Genomic DNA, 14,058 nt, shown 5'->3' with positions numbered 1-14,058 from the left:
CACCAGTGATTGACTTTCTTAACATCCTCCTGCAAAGCTGTGCAACTCCTGGGTCAGCAGTCCTGCGTCCACAACGGAGATCCTGGAATGTTTATTCACCTCTTTTTTTTTGCATAGCTCACATCTTCCCACGAGGCTTATGCTCATACAATCCTGTGATTCTTTGTCAGTTCCGCTGCCATCAGGTTTCCTAGAATCACTAAAAAACCCACAGGTCATAGCTTTGTGCAAAAGCAAAGGCATCAACTCTGGTGGACGCATGTCAGAATTTGTACAGAACAGATTTGATAGGATCATCTTTCATAGCTATCACTTTAAAATACCTAGCTGCTGAAAGCAGGCATATATCAGAAATTAACGGATACATAATGTCATTCTTGATTAAATCATTGTTGTTAATTTCATGTCAATTAACTATTAAACTAATAAAGTTTGCTCTCATTAGTTTGAAAAGACCAAGGATATAGATATTACTCAAAAATGCAAAGAGCCAAGAATATTGCACCTTACTGTGGCGTTACCTTGTAACTACAGCTCTGAATTCTAACATCAGCTGAGTGACTGACAATTTACAAAATAGGGAAGGATACAATATACGGTTCTTACTCAAAGGGATTCTCAGACTGACTCTGCAGTACTCTAGAGCTCTAATGAGCTCTAATGGTTTGATCTGCATTTCTTTTGACTCTCCTTGAGCAAAAAGCATTTCTGAGGAACACAAATTCCTACATAAGATCCTGAGCGTTACTGTCTTAGTGACCTCAGCATTTAAACTCATTTAAACTCCAAGGAAAGATGGAAACAAAGACCGTTCCAGGGCGCGATGAAATATACCACAAGTAGCTGCCAGTATGCAGAAAGGTTTTACACTTTTGTCTGGGTACTTTGACTCTTTTAGGGAAAAAAAAAAAAAGCAAAACCACAAACCAGGTACCAAACCCTAGATCAAGATAGGTTAAAACATTTGTTTGAAAGGACCATTGCTAATCCTGCTCGCCCACTCATTTTTGCTCAGTTGATCTCTGTGGCATAAGTCAGGGAGGGTTTTTCTGCATAGCTTGTTAACTGTGCCAATTTGACAGGCTGCTTTAGGAAAAGGTTTCTGCTCTTGCTGTTTGGTTTAGCAGATGCTGGGTTGCAGTTCCGTGCTCGCAGTGTAGGGGATTGAGACAGAAGGATCTCCAGGGGGGAATATGGCAATTGTCCAGTGTAAACCCAGCCGCATCCAATAGGCATTCCCATCAAGGACTGTCCCCAGTTCAGTTTGTCAAATCAACTTGACATCATCTTCTACTTGGAAAAATAATTGGCCTAGTTCTGCATTCAAGGAATAGGATTAGCTACTACTGAAGATATGAGGGAGAGGATGGAAGGAAGCAGGTAACAGTGCAAAGCAGATCAGTATGATAAGATACAAAGGTTTCCGTAGGACCCTGCTTTGTACGTTGTAAATTTGAGTACAAAGGAAAAAACAATGCATAGAAAGTTCCCAAAATAATCACAAGCCAAACTGTAAGCCTGTCAAAACTTTACATCTCCAGCTGACACAGCCAGTAGATATGTGAGAGAAGCACTAAGAAGCAGAGAAAAAACTCTGAGGGGAACCTTAGTGTTGCCCATCTGGCATGGGGTAAATAGGTCTTCTTGATCATCTACCACTTGATTTATACTAAATGCTTTTAAGCATTTCACATTCGTAATTTTCAAATACAAGAATAATTAAACTTTGATTTATAGGAATTATAAAAACACAGGTAACTTAGATTTTTGTCCAGTCTTCAAAAAAATGTGTACCAACCAGCAGCACTCAGCTGTACCACAGATATTCAGAAAGTGAATAGAATGTTTTAGCTTTAAAATAATAGCTGCCTGAGTTTGGGGGGTTTTGAGGGGTCTGAATAATTTGAGAGAAAGAGCGCTGGCTGTAGTTGTGTTTTTACTGTTTCTAATACTGGGTCACAGAAGATACAAAGGTTTTACAGCCCCACTATAAAACAGCTCTTTATCTTTTCTCCACTAATTCTGTGGTGTCACATTTAACAAAACTAGGAAACTGGAGATAATGTGGATGTTTGCAGATTAGATGTCAGGTAATAAATAACACTAATTTCGCATACCTACAAATGTAAAGGCACCTTATCACTGTTTAAGTTTCTCACTCTTTGTAATGCCTGCCAACAGTTTAACCCAGGCAAATTACGGTATTGTTTTTGCTGTTTTTTCACTGGGATAAAATACACAGTCATAATATCCTTTTATCAGATTTCATGGTATAAAAGGACTTTGGTGCTTAATTCAAGCTGTATGTTGCCGAGACAATTTCAGAGCTCCTGTTTTGGAAGATGTATTTATCTTACCTTTTAGTCGTCGTCTTGTCTTTTCACAGTGGGCTAAGTACCACTTGCCCAAGAAGATGCAGCTGTGACCCTGCCCAGTCAGTGCAATGCTACAGAGCTACGGAGATCCCCAGAGAGATTCCTTTTACCACCAGGAAACTCTACATCAGTCACAGCAAAATTAAACAACTCCAGGTAGGAAAAAACCCAGTAAAAATACTTCCTGTAGTGTGCTGTAACTGAAAGCTGGGCTTCCCAGGTGGTGGTGGCTTTCAAGTGAAGGGAGAAACTTATTCCACATTCTAAAAACTAATGAAATGCTGCCAGATCTGGTTTTATTTTTACTTACTTTTCAAGGATATGTAAATATGTTCCTATAGTGTTTTCATTATCCTGCAGTCTGTGAGCACCAGTTCACACTGCCACAATGATATTTTGTACGCAACTTAAAAAATAGTAATTTACAACTAGGAGCCAAATATTGATTTGTTTTTTAAATGGTCAAATAACCATTGACTTCCAGAGTACTTTTTTAACTTGTTAAAAGCTTTTGCTACTTTTGATACAATACAATACTTTTTCACATTAAATGGAAAGGTTTTATGTACCCAGAATCATTTCCCTAATGAATGAAATTGAAGTTCTTTTCCCGCTCTAGAGTTGCATGTGTCAGGTACAATTGCTCTTAGAAATGGCAGAGGGAGTAAGTAAGTTACAATCTAAGGCTGAGCATGAGATGTTTCTAAAAGCAATGCTAGGCCTGTCCAATAAACTATATAAACAATAGCAGCTTCTAACTGGAGCTGCCACTTACTTGTATTATTAACAAAGTTTATTCTGGGTTTCTTGAGGCATCATTGGATCACATTACTAAAGGCATGATCAGTTTATGCTTATTTTGCACTGCACTCTGGAACCGTGCTTCTCTGTTTCCTACCGTGAAATATATTTATTTAATAAATTCAACTTCTATAGATAGATACATGGGAAGTACAACCACCTGTATTATACATGTGTGCTGTGTATCCATCTACTACAAATAAGAAATGTTCGATTCAAGAGAGATACATTTTCTCTTAAGTATGCTTGTCCTCTTACAAAGAATATAACTTTAACTGCTCTGAAATGCATCGTTGATTTTGCTTTCAGGACTGAATGAAATGGGCTAGAAGGCAGCTTAGAGCAGCATCTGGGATACCTGTTGCCCACTGAGAAAAATCAGTAATTTTACGATTTAACTCTGAGGAAGAGTTTACTTCTCTTTTAGCTGCTACTAATATTTCTGGTTTTCTTGTTTTAGCTCCCATACCTACAAGAGTCAAAGTTTGTTGGTGTGATTTAGCTATATTGATGTGCTCTAGTTACACAAAAGATCTATCAAATGAATTCTTTATAAGGAAATACATTTTCTGTGCAAAACCCCCCCAATTATCTTCTTTCCAAGATAAGAAAGATGAGCCATTTTTCCTTTCTTAGGCTAGCTGCCCATCCCTGTCAGCTACTCCTCAGTTACTAGTAAAGTGGCCTTAGGTTCTGACTAAAGCAAAAGACAGGTGTTACAAAGCATTTAAATGTTCGATATAAGTGAATAGAGTAGTGGAATAAATGGTTTATAACTGTTCGAAACAAATGGTGTGTGTGAAACCATCTAAGGCGAGAGCTTTTCATGTCACACATTAATTCAACTGAGCAATCAGTATGCCTTAGTTCTGCTACTGACTTTGCACTGAAAGGAAGTAAGTCCTTTTATGCTATCTGCCTGCAGTTATGTAGATTGTTTCCTTAAGATTAGACTGGGTCTGTGAATAGATTTTTCACTTTTCTTTCCACAAAACAAATTATGCTTCTGAGGTCTTCACATCATAAATACATACAGTGAATTTTACACAGCTGAGCAATTCCACAGGCACATATCACAGTCCTTGTAGAAACAGGTTTTGATTTCTGTTTGTAAAGTACATGTCTAGAAGCGCTAAAAGAACTCTGTAGGTTTTTTGGGGGTTTTGGGTCTTTTTTTTTTTTAAATTCCTTCACTTACCTAAGATTCGAGAAAATAACATATTTTCAAAAAGAAGTTGAATGGAAGCCTAGACTTCCCACAGCTGACCTCCAAGAGACTTCTATATGTAAGCATTCACATATACTATGGTTTGGCAATTAGCCACCTCAGAACAAAAAACAAATATTGTTTCAAACTGAGCACCAATTATTTTTGGACATTATTTCTCATTGGTTATTATTAAATTGCAAAGAAATGAAAAAGAAAAGAAGATATGTTTGTATGCTAAATACAGTATGTTTTGAAGAAAAACAAGAAAAAAAGTAGATCTTTTTTACCCAGATCAACTTTGTATTTATTCTGACAGGGTTGATCATCATTGAAAACACTGATTGGGATTTTTGCTTTTGGTATTTTGACAAACTGGGGTTTGTTATAAACAGACTTCATAATAACAAAACTAGATTAATTTTAGCATATTTTTCAATAATTTCTGCCTCCTCCTTGATTTGAAGACCAACTATAACCTGTTTACTCTCACTTTCAGATTTAGTTTATTTCTAACTATATTAACACATGGGGATTTATCTGCTAAAAGAAAATTGTTTATCTGGGCCCCACAATAGGGGACTGGCTTAAGAAACTGCTTATAACAAAACCCAGTTCACAAAAATTCTAAAAGCAAAAAAGAAGTCATTACAAAAATGACAAAATTATTAAAATGTTTCTATTAAAATAACAGTATCTTAGATCCATTTTCAGGAGATCTACTTTTTAAAATGTAAAACTCTATTAGTTCACTTTACAGACAGTCCAGTCAGAGAATAAAACATCACTTTGTAGCAAAAAGAGAGCTGATAGCTTTCAAATATTTCTTGATTCATATTAGAAAGACTGGGTGGTTTGTGACAGCATGGATAAATGTTTACGTCTCAAAACAGCACAGTCACAAAGCACAGCAAAGCATACCAAATAAGTGGAAAATAGAAATTATAATAACCCACATTAAGAAGCCTAACATCATTACAGAATGAATGTCTGTACATTGACCTTCACGTAGCTCCCTGTCACTTAATAAGACGAAAATTAAGCCTCTTGGAGACATACAGCAATCAACTGAGGAAAAGCAGGAAATATTGCTTTTGAACTTCCAGGAGAAAACGTGTTGAACTTATGAAGGTTCACATTTGTTTCAGTTTCCTTAAGACTGTTTTATCTCTTACATATGACTATGGTTTTCTGCTCTTGAGCAATGCAGTTCATTCCTATGGGACTTCTCATGATGAACCTTTGCAAGCTTAGCCTCCTCATCATGACCAAAATGGGACATGCAATTCTGTAATTGCTATATAGCAATATATATATTACAAAACTGCATTTATACAAAAAAAAATAGGAAATGGACAACTTTGTTATTTACTGTTGAGAATATAAGGGTTTTTTTATGGAGGTACATTCCCTCATTGAACTTAAATGTAATTGATGGAGAAACCTGCATCAATAGAGATTCCGTATCTATACTTTCTCACTAACTGCATCAAATCCTGCAGTGCTTGGAAATGTCTTTAGAGGCAGAATAAATGTAATCAGAAGAGAGTGACAACTAAGGATACCAAAGCAAAATGAAATCTGACTCCTCTTTCACAGCTGTGTGAGCTCTAATTTTAACAGAAGTTAAAATGCAGAGTTTGTAGCTAAGGTAAAGAGATACAATCCAAAAACATGCAAGAGTTGGATAAACGAAGGTGGAAGGAATCTTTTAACAGTCCCCTTTATAAACTGATTTCACATACACAAGTATGTTAGCCAAATGTATTCAATCAGGATCATAGAACAAAATTACTCCCCAGTACCTGCACTGCAAAAGGGCTTGTACTGCCTTCCATGTACATTCCTGACTGGGATGAGGGGTTATGCTGTAGAACATGCTTCATAGCTTTTCTCAATGAGAGTAAAATGTTCTGGTAGCTGCTAAGCCCTGGGGGACATAGCTTGAAGACTATAGTGTTAGTTTAACATCTCTTCCTGATGTGGGACTCCTGAGACCTGTAGTGAGATGTTTATAGAATATGAGAAGGCTAAATGGATGAGGACACCCCTTCCCACCTCTCCCATGCAGAACACCTGCTCATCTTGCTCTGAGCTTTTATGATTCCTATATAAATGATTTTTTAAAAATCAAGCACCTAGGTCAATGGGCAGCATCTCTGATAATTTCAGAAAACTACTGTTTAAGCAAGTGGCGTGGCTCAGAGAACTCCTGGGTTCACCCTCATTGCATATTTCCTTCTATCTCAGCTTGGAGGAAACTGCCAGATTCACGTAAGTTTGCTTCTTAACTTGAGACACAAGATGGCAAGCTTTGTAAACTTTGTAGGTTCCAACAAAGTGGAAAAATAGTGAAACAATTAGTATGCCTCTGTATATTACAGTCACAGTCAACACCTAAGTTCTATTTACCCCTGCAAAGCATCTGTTTACTACCAACTTACAAAAATTTAGTTCCTGTAAAAGCAATCTGTTCCACAGAGGCGATTTTCAGACCAAGCTGATCTGACGCTTTTGGTTTGGTCCTCTTAGTATGTGGTCATCTTAATATGTGAGGTTTTTACTTTAAAGAAAAGGAGAGGTAATGGGGGAGACAGATTGTGTCAGATTTTAGTTTCCTGCCAAAACTTTATGGTAGGGAGAGGTGATGATATCCACGTGTACTTCTTGTGGGGAAATACACGCTGCAGTGACAATACTGCTGATATATGGAAATGGCTGTATGATGAACTCAAAACTGCTCCAGCAAGCTCTGTGGAGCACAGTGAACATTAACAATCATCTACTCTCTGCAAAGATTTCTGCCACTGGTGATATGAGCTCCCCATTTTATACAGGCTATCCACCAGGCAGAAATAAAAGGAATATTCCTTCTTCAAGCATGTGTGTTTGCTCAAAACCAGACACACTATGGACTTAAATAACAAAATTCTAGAAATGGAGCTAAATACTGGCAAACCGCAGGTACCTATAGTAACACCTCTATTGTTACCATTTCTCTTAGTATCTGATTCTAAAGATACAGTTTCTCAATATATACTAGCAACTGTCAGAGCATCCAGAAGAAGTGACCAGTGAGGAGATTCATAAATAGATGGTGTACTGTCACATGAATTTTTTTTTTCTCTTTAAGATTACTGACTTCAGGAGAATGTCAGCCCTTGAAGAGCTGGTCCTGTCATGCAGTGGCACAGAATCAATAGAAAACAACACTTTCAAAGCTCTGAGCACCTTGAAGTCCCTGGAACTCTACAAAAATCAGCTGAAGCAAATACCCACCTTCCTCCCATCTGGCCTTGAAATTTTAAAACTCGCTGATAACTCCATCAACATTCTGCATGAGTCTGATTTTGAAGGTTTGATGAAACTAAGGGTGCTCGATATTCGGAACAACTTGATTGCGACTCTGCCTCCAAGTGCATTTTCTTCCCTTTGCAATTTACAAAGTCTGATTCTGGATGGCAACAACATGGAATCTGTGTCTGCACCATTTAACCTTCCTAGGCTGAAGTATCTGAGCATGGCCGATAATAAACTGAACTCATTCCCAACCAACTTCTTTGCATCTTTCCAAAATCTACAGTTTCTTAGTTTAAGCGGCAACTTTCTGACAAAAGTGCCTCTTGACCTACCTAAATCCCTGCTGTCACTAAAATTAGAGAAAAACCAACTTAAAACAATACGACTTCGAGACATGAAACACCTAGAAAACCTGTCTGAGTTCTTCCTGTCAGAAAATGAGCTAACCTCAATAGATGGTGCCCAGCTTCTTCCTAACTTAACAACGCTGGAGCTCTCCAAGAACCAGCTCCATACTATGCCACCCAGGCTGCCCAGCAGGCTGCAGAAACTCGACTGCAGCAATAACCTGATTCAAAGGGTGACAGCGCAGGACTTCCAAGGACTACAAGACCTCAAGCACTTGTTTCTTGACAACAACGCTGTTAGCATGTTTGAGGCAGGAGCTCTTCAGCAGTGTGCGCAGCTTTCAAATCTGGCGCTGGAACAGAATCTCCTCGTTTCTATTCCACTGAGGCAAGTGAATCTGAGAACAGCTGGTTCCCAGGTGTCATCTCTCCTTCCTTACATTATGAGAATGAGGGCCAAACCAGAAAAAAATTTGTATTCAGAGCCAGTCCTGGTAGAAGTCTATCCATACCATAAACCCATTGCCGCAACTGGCACCAATTAGCACTCTTGTTTTCGTTACATCTGTGGCCCCCAGTGAATCTACTCATTTCACATCTCTCCCTGCCAGTGAGACTACTTTGCTTAATTAGCGCATGACTAAGAGGAACCTGCTAGGAGAATACAACAGAATTATTACAGAGAAGTTATACTGCTGCTTAGATTTATCTTCCCCCATAAGACAAAATTAATAGAGCATTCAATAAAAAGGAAAGACAGCAATTTTAAAGCTGATGTTCCTACCAACCCACACTGAGTTTATTATTGTTAAGATATTAAGATTTCACGAGCCGAGTCTGGTCAAAAAGAATGTGCTTTTTCAGTGGATATTAGCATTCCCAACTTCAGTAAATTCACACATTACAAAGTATTTGGAATGCATATAAGCTCTCCAGCTTCAGGCTATAAGCAAAATTCCAGTCAAAGGAGCGCAGAAGAAACATCCCTTGGGCACACCATGTTCATTAATGCCCTGCTTACAGGTTCTCTCGCATTCATCTGAGTGTCGGTCCTGGCCATTATCAGAGATGGCATATTAAGCCAAATGGAGGCTAGTCTGATATAAAGTGGCAATTTTATTATTTCAAAAAGCTGTGCAATAAGATGGCATAAAAATAGCAAAGTAATCCCATTAACATCAACTTCTTCAATGCAACTGCACTATTAAATTCTATTTTTATGGCTTGTGGACAGGTTTAACTAGCCCAAATAAATAATGCAGTAAAATTTCAATTCATTTAGCATCAGGTCCTTTAACATTTGAATCTATTTGGCAGCAGCTTTATAATCAGAAAGTGATTTAGTGGTGTATAAATATTTGATTTCAGTCTAGCTTGACAGGAATGTTTAATGCTTTCTAGTTACTTTGGTATTGCCTAATCCATCTTATTTTACAACTTTCGTAGTCAAGAGAATTAACAGGAAGGAGTTCTCTATTAGCCTTTAAACATCACAGCTTTTAAGGAGATATTGGGGACTTTTATTTTCAACTCAACAATGAATACAGATTTCAAGGGGAGGCTGTAAACATAAAAGAAAGAAAAAAATGACAAGAGGTAAAATTTATGTACTTGTCTGATGATCACCAGGTATGTATGAATATACAGAAATAAAAAATAAAAAATAACTTCTGACAGTTATCTGAGAACTCAGTCACCAGTGTCAAAGGTTAAAATACATAGTTAATGTGCCACAGCTAATGGGTCTTAGCAGTAATTCAGCAGGAATGAGGAGAAAAAAAGCTTCTTTTGTTTTTTTCTGAGAAGAAAATAATCCACAAGTCCAAGTATTTTCAGGACTTGCAGAGAAAAGCCTAAATACATAAAATACATAAAATCTTGCAGGGAGTGGTGAGAATGCAGGGAAGAGTCTGATCATACTCCCTGGAGCAGAAGCAGCACAGTACGGCTGCCATGGTCAGCTCCCGAGTGAGCGTGGCTTCTCTGCCAGCAGCAAGATCGCTCATGATTTACTCCAGTGCTGTTATTTTCTCAAGATCAACACAGTCTGAAGTCAAACAATACAGCCATAAAGCCTAAGTCTAACATTACTACAGTAAGACTCTTCATAGGTTTAAGGACTTGCTGGTCAGGCTTTAGACTGTAATCAGTCTGGATAGACATCTCAGGTGATATCCTACTGCCTTTGACATCAGTGGCACGAGGGTTTTACCCCAGAGTACCCTTCTGACCTTACAGTGTCATACTGGGCAACTCTAATCATCACCTGTCGTTAGGTTTCAAAAAGGATTTATTGCAGCCATAAGCATTTGGTAAAATCAAATTTTGTGGAGTGACCCACCGTATCAACACGTGAAATTCTCATCTCCCCCAGGGAAATACGGCACAATACAGAACTGCCCTGGAGTCCCACCGAAGTTGGGAGATTTACACAAATATGGCAACCACCTTTCAGCCTAAGAGGCCAAACTCAGCTTCACAAAAAACAGCCAGGGAGGATCACAATGTACCCTCTTAGTAATTTTCAAAAGTATTGAGATGAACTATCACAACCTTTACTGGTTGTGGTATACTGCTGTTCTATTCTAAATGGCTGTTGGTAGTATTATTTATAATTTCCCTGAGAGTTTCAATAAGTTTCCTTAAAATCTCTAACCATGACTCTTAATTTCATCTCCTTGCAGATTACTATAGGAAGATGATTTTTAAGGTACTTTCAAATTAATTTTATTAAAAATATTCCATGCCAATTAACTGGCTTTTCTGTTAAGCACTTGTCACTAACTACAGCAGGAGGAAGTCAGATCATAAATGAGCAAGACTGTTGAAATAAAACAGTCTCATCCTCCAAATTTGTTAGATGTATGAAAATAAGAATGATACTGACCAGTGTAGTGTCATATCCAGAGATTATCAGCTTTTTTTTTCTTTTAAATGTAATCAGTTCTAATTCTCTAAAGTACTGTTTAAAAAGACCATGAAAAACCACTTCTGTTTTCCCTGTTGCTGATTTCTTAAATAGGATATCATCAGATGGACTACTTCTGTGATGATTAATGTCTGAATCTGATGGAAGCAGGAGAACAGAATGGAAGAAAAATTCGAGTTCTTTATGAACTAAAAAACCTTTTTAAACAAATCTTATATAGCAGTACTTGAAGGAGCCGTGTTGCCATGCTTCTCTAAACTTTTGATCTTTCACAGTGCTGTAATTTGGTTGTTGGCATGCTTACGGCATTGAAGAGTACAAAATGCATTTTTAAGCTTGACACTCAATTGAACATATAACTTTCTTCACAGTACAGTGCAGTAGGACTGCTGTTTAGTTCAGTTGCACAAACATAGTCAGTACAGGTCTGAGCTGCAATAATTTGGAAAAAGAGTTCAAGTGTGCATAGACAGTATTCCTATAACCTCAGGAAAAAAAAAAAAAAAGAAAAAAAAGACATGAACACTTCAGGACCACACCTTTTTTGCACAAGATTGCATTCTTTGTTAGTGATAGTTTTCTTTTTAATATGTTAGATGTGCCTGGGCAAATACGCACCACCAAATACCACTCAAACAGAATCAATATGATGAACGTAACACCTTTGTGTTGTTTTATTTTTATTCAGACTTCCAGATACTCTTGCTAGATTGGATCTAAAGGGAAATGACATAGAGGATGTTGGAGAACAAGAGCTGAAGGACCTGAAACAGCTTCAGGTTTTAAATTTACGAAATAACAAGATATCTGCCTTGGATCGCAAAGTCTTAGAGTATTTACCTCGTCTTCGTCATCTGTATTTGGATGGAAACCCTTGGAACTGCACCTGTGACCTTCTCAGAACCCGAAGAGCACTGGTGGCCAAAGGAACGGATGTCAGAGGCGGGCAGTGCGTGGCGCCAGCAGAAAGCCGAGGAGAAAGTTGGATGTCTTCCAGAAAGATCCTGCAGCAGTGTGAAGATCATCTGTCTTCCATGGAAAGAGGCAAAGAGGACAGAAAGAAAATGAAATCCAATGAGGCCTCCAGCATCGGAGTAAACACAGATGATGATTACTATGATTATGAATTAGATTAACCCCATGGTTAAGCTATGCCGAAACTTAAAGTTGTCCAGAGCTGCCCACGACCACCAGCATCTCTCCTGACAACCAGCCTGCTGGTCTGCCATTAACTTTTCCTCTTTAATTTGTACTATAAGAGGTAATGGCTGATGACAGAAGGGCTATAGTAAGGATGCCATTGTAAACTGAAAATCATAAAAAAATTGTTTTTCTATGCCATTAGTACTATGTAGTCTGAGGGAAGTAAGAATACAATTACTATCTGTTAGAAAAGCAGACTGTAGCTCTGTATGGACCTTTTTATAGTAGAGCATTCTTATAGTTGCATAAAAACCCCATAAATAAAATCCTGCAATACCACAAGATAGTATTACTAGGAGTCTGGCATTCAATACATTTAAACTCACAGGTCTGCAGTGCGAGATGGAGAGTTACACTGATGTGGGCAATTCCTCAGGGTTGTTCAGAGATTCTTGCTTTTAAGAAATGAGTTTCAGTTTTCCTGAAATATTTGCCTCATTTATTTTAGACTATTTTAAATTACATTAGACTAAATTAGCTGAGCTCCAGGGAAAACACAGAAGGCTCATCTTTATCACAGCAAATGCAGCAAACAGAAGAATCAGTGCCCTGGTTAATGAGATTTAGCACTAGTTCCAAAGTTAATTAATAGTGAGGAATGAAAACACTGGGGTCAACTTGACCCAATTCTATTGTTGTAAACAGAAGAAGGGAGATTCTCAGGAAAAAAGATCTCTGCCTCTGGCAAACAGTAGCATAAGATCAAGTGAGATGAAGTTTTTGGAAGAGTTTATGTTGGCAGCTGAATAGCTAATTGGCTACAATATGGCTGAAGATGCTGTGTGTATACTTTTGGGTTAGGTGTACTTCACATAGGAATACACATCGCAAGTGCCTCCCTTCACTGGCAGGAACCTTTCAGGCTTTTGCACGCAAAAAAAAAAGAACTTAATGGTATATGCATCAACCCTGATGTATGTACAAATTTTATCAAGCAGTTCCCAAAGTGCTTGGAAACTAAACAAAATTGGATTGCTGAGACCACTAAAACCAGTGACTTAAAAACAGTAATCTAAGGGCTTTCCTGGCAGTTCATAAATCTCAGCTGATAACTGAGGAGTAATCACACCAGCACACTACTTTTCAAAGCAAACAGTTTCTATTATTCTTTATCTTCTGTTGGCATTCAGTAACGGAGTAATCACTCACATCCTCGGAGACTGTTTTGCCAGGTGTCAGAGTGCAGCTATTTGGTTATGTTGCCTATGCAAATGCAATTGACACTGGGGTTTCTTAGGCACTCAACACATTAAGCTATGCAACCGGAATGGGAAGACCTAAGTTCATTTTTCTTCACATTTTAATTTTTTAACGTATCATCAGCCCCTCAAATTTTTGGTAGCTAAAGATTTAGATATTTATGCAACAGCACAAGCCATCCTCACGGTTTGACTGTTATTTTTGCTGGCTAATGTTGGTCTGTATTAGAAGTCTGGGAAGCAGTTATTTTCTGAGCAAGAAAAATATTTTCATGATACACAGTTTTTCATTCGATTTTATATTGGTGAATTCTTTTAACAGAGTACTTTAAATATCTCCCCGTGTCATTTCAGCCCACCCATGTGTCTGACGGGACAGGGCTAGCTTGTTAGCCCTTGCTCCATCTTTAGCCTCCAGTGGGATTTGTATTTTCGGATCTGTGGGATGTTACAAGCCGAGGTAGCAAAACGCTGGGCACCGCAGGTTTTGTGGGAGACTGCCAAAGGGGGTGCGCACCCCTGAGGCCTCCCCATCTTGGCCACCGCAGGACCACGCTCAGCGGGTTGCCGGGGGCCAGGCTACCCCCATTTCCCACGCACAACCGCCTGGCGAGTATTGGCAGCGTGCTTTGAGGTGAAACATACCGTTTAACGAGGTCACTCGTGAGGCCCGGCTGCCTCGGGGGCCTTCAGATTT

General features: G+C 38.5%; 1 protein-coding gene across 1 annotated transcript; it reads left to right on the top strand.

The window, feature by feature from the left end:
• Positions 1-2,342: 2,342 nt before the first annotated feature.
• On the top strand, positions 2,343-12,095 carry LOC104154598 (leucine-rich repeat transmembrane protein FLRT1-like). The gene is made up of 3 exons (XM_009701434.1): positions 2,343-2,531; positions 7,517-8,418; positions 11,648-12,095. The coding sequence occupies exons 1-3, from the start codon at positions 2,343-2,345 to the stop codon at positions 12,093-12,095; spliced, it is 1,539 nt and encodes a 512-aa protein (XP_009699736.1).
• The last annotated feature ends 1,963 nt before the right edge of the window (positions 12,096-14,058 follow it).

The sequence above is a fragment of the Cariama cristata genome, unplaced genomic scaffold (assembly GCF_000690535.1).
Source record: "Cariama cristata isolate BGI_N322 unplaced genomic scaffold, ASM69053v1 scaffold41255, whole genome shotgun sequence".
Classification (NCBI taxonomy): Eukaryota; Metazoa; Chordata; class Aves; order Cariamiformes; family Cariamidae; genus Cariama; species Cariama cristata.
This window is presented reverse-complemented; position numbering and strand designations above follow the sequence as displayed.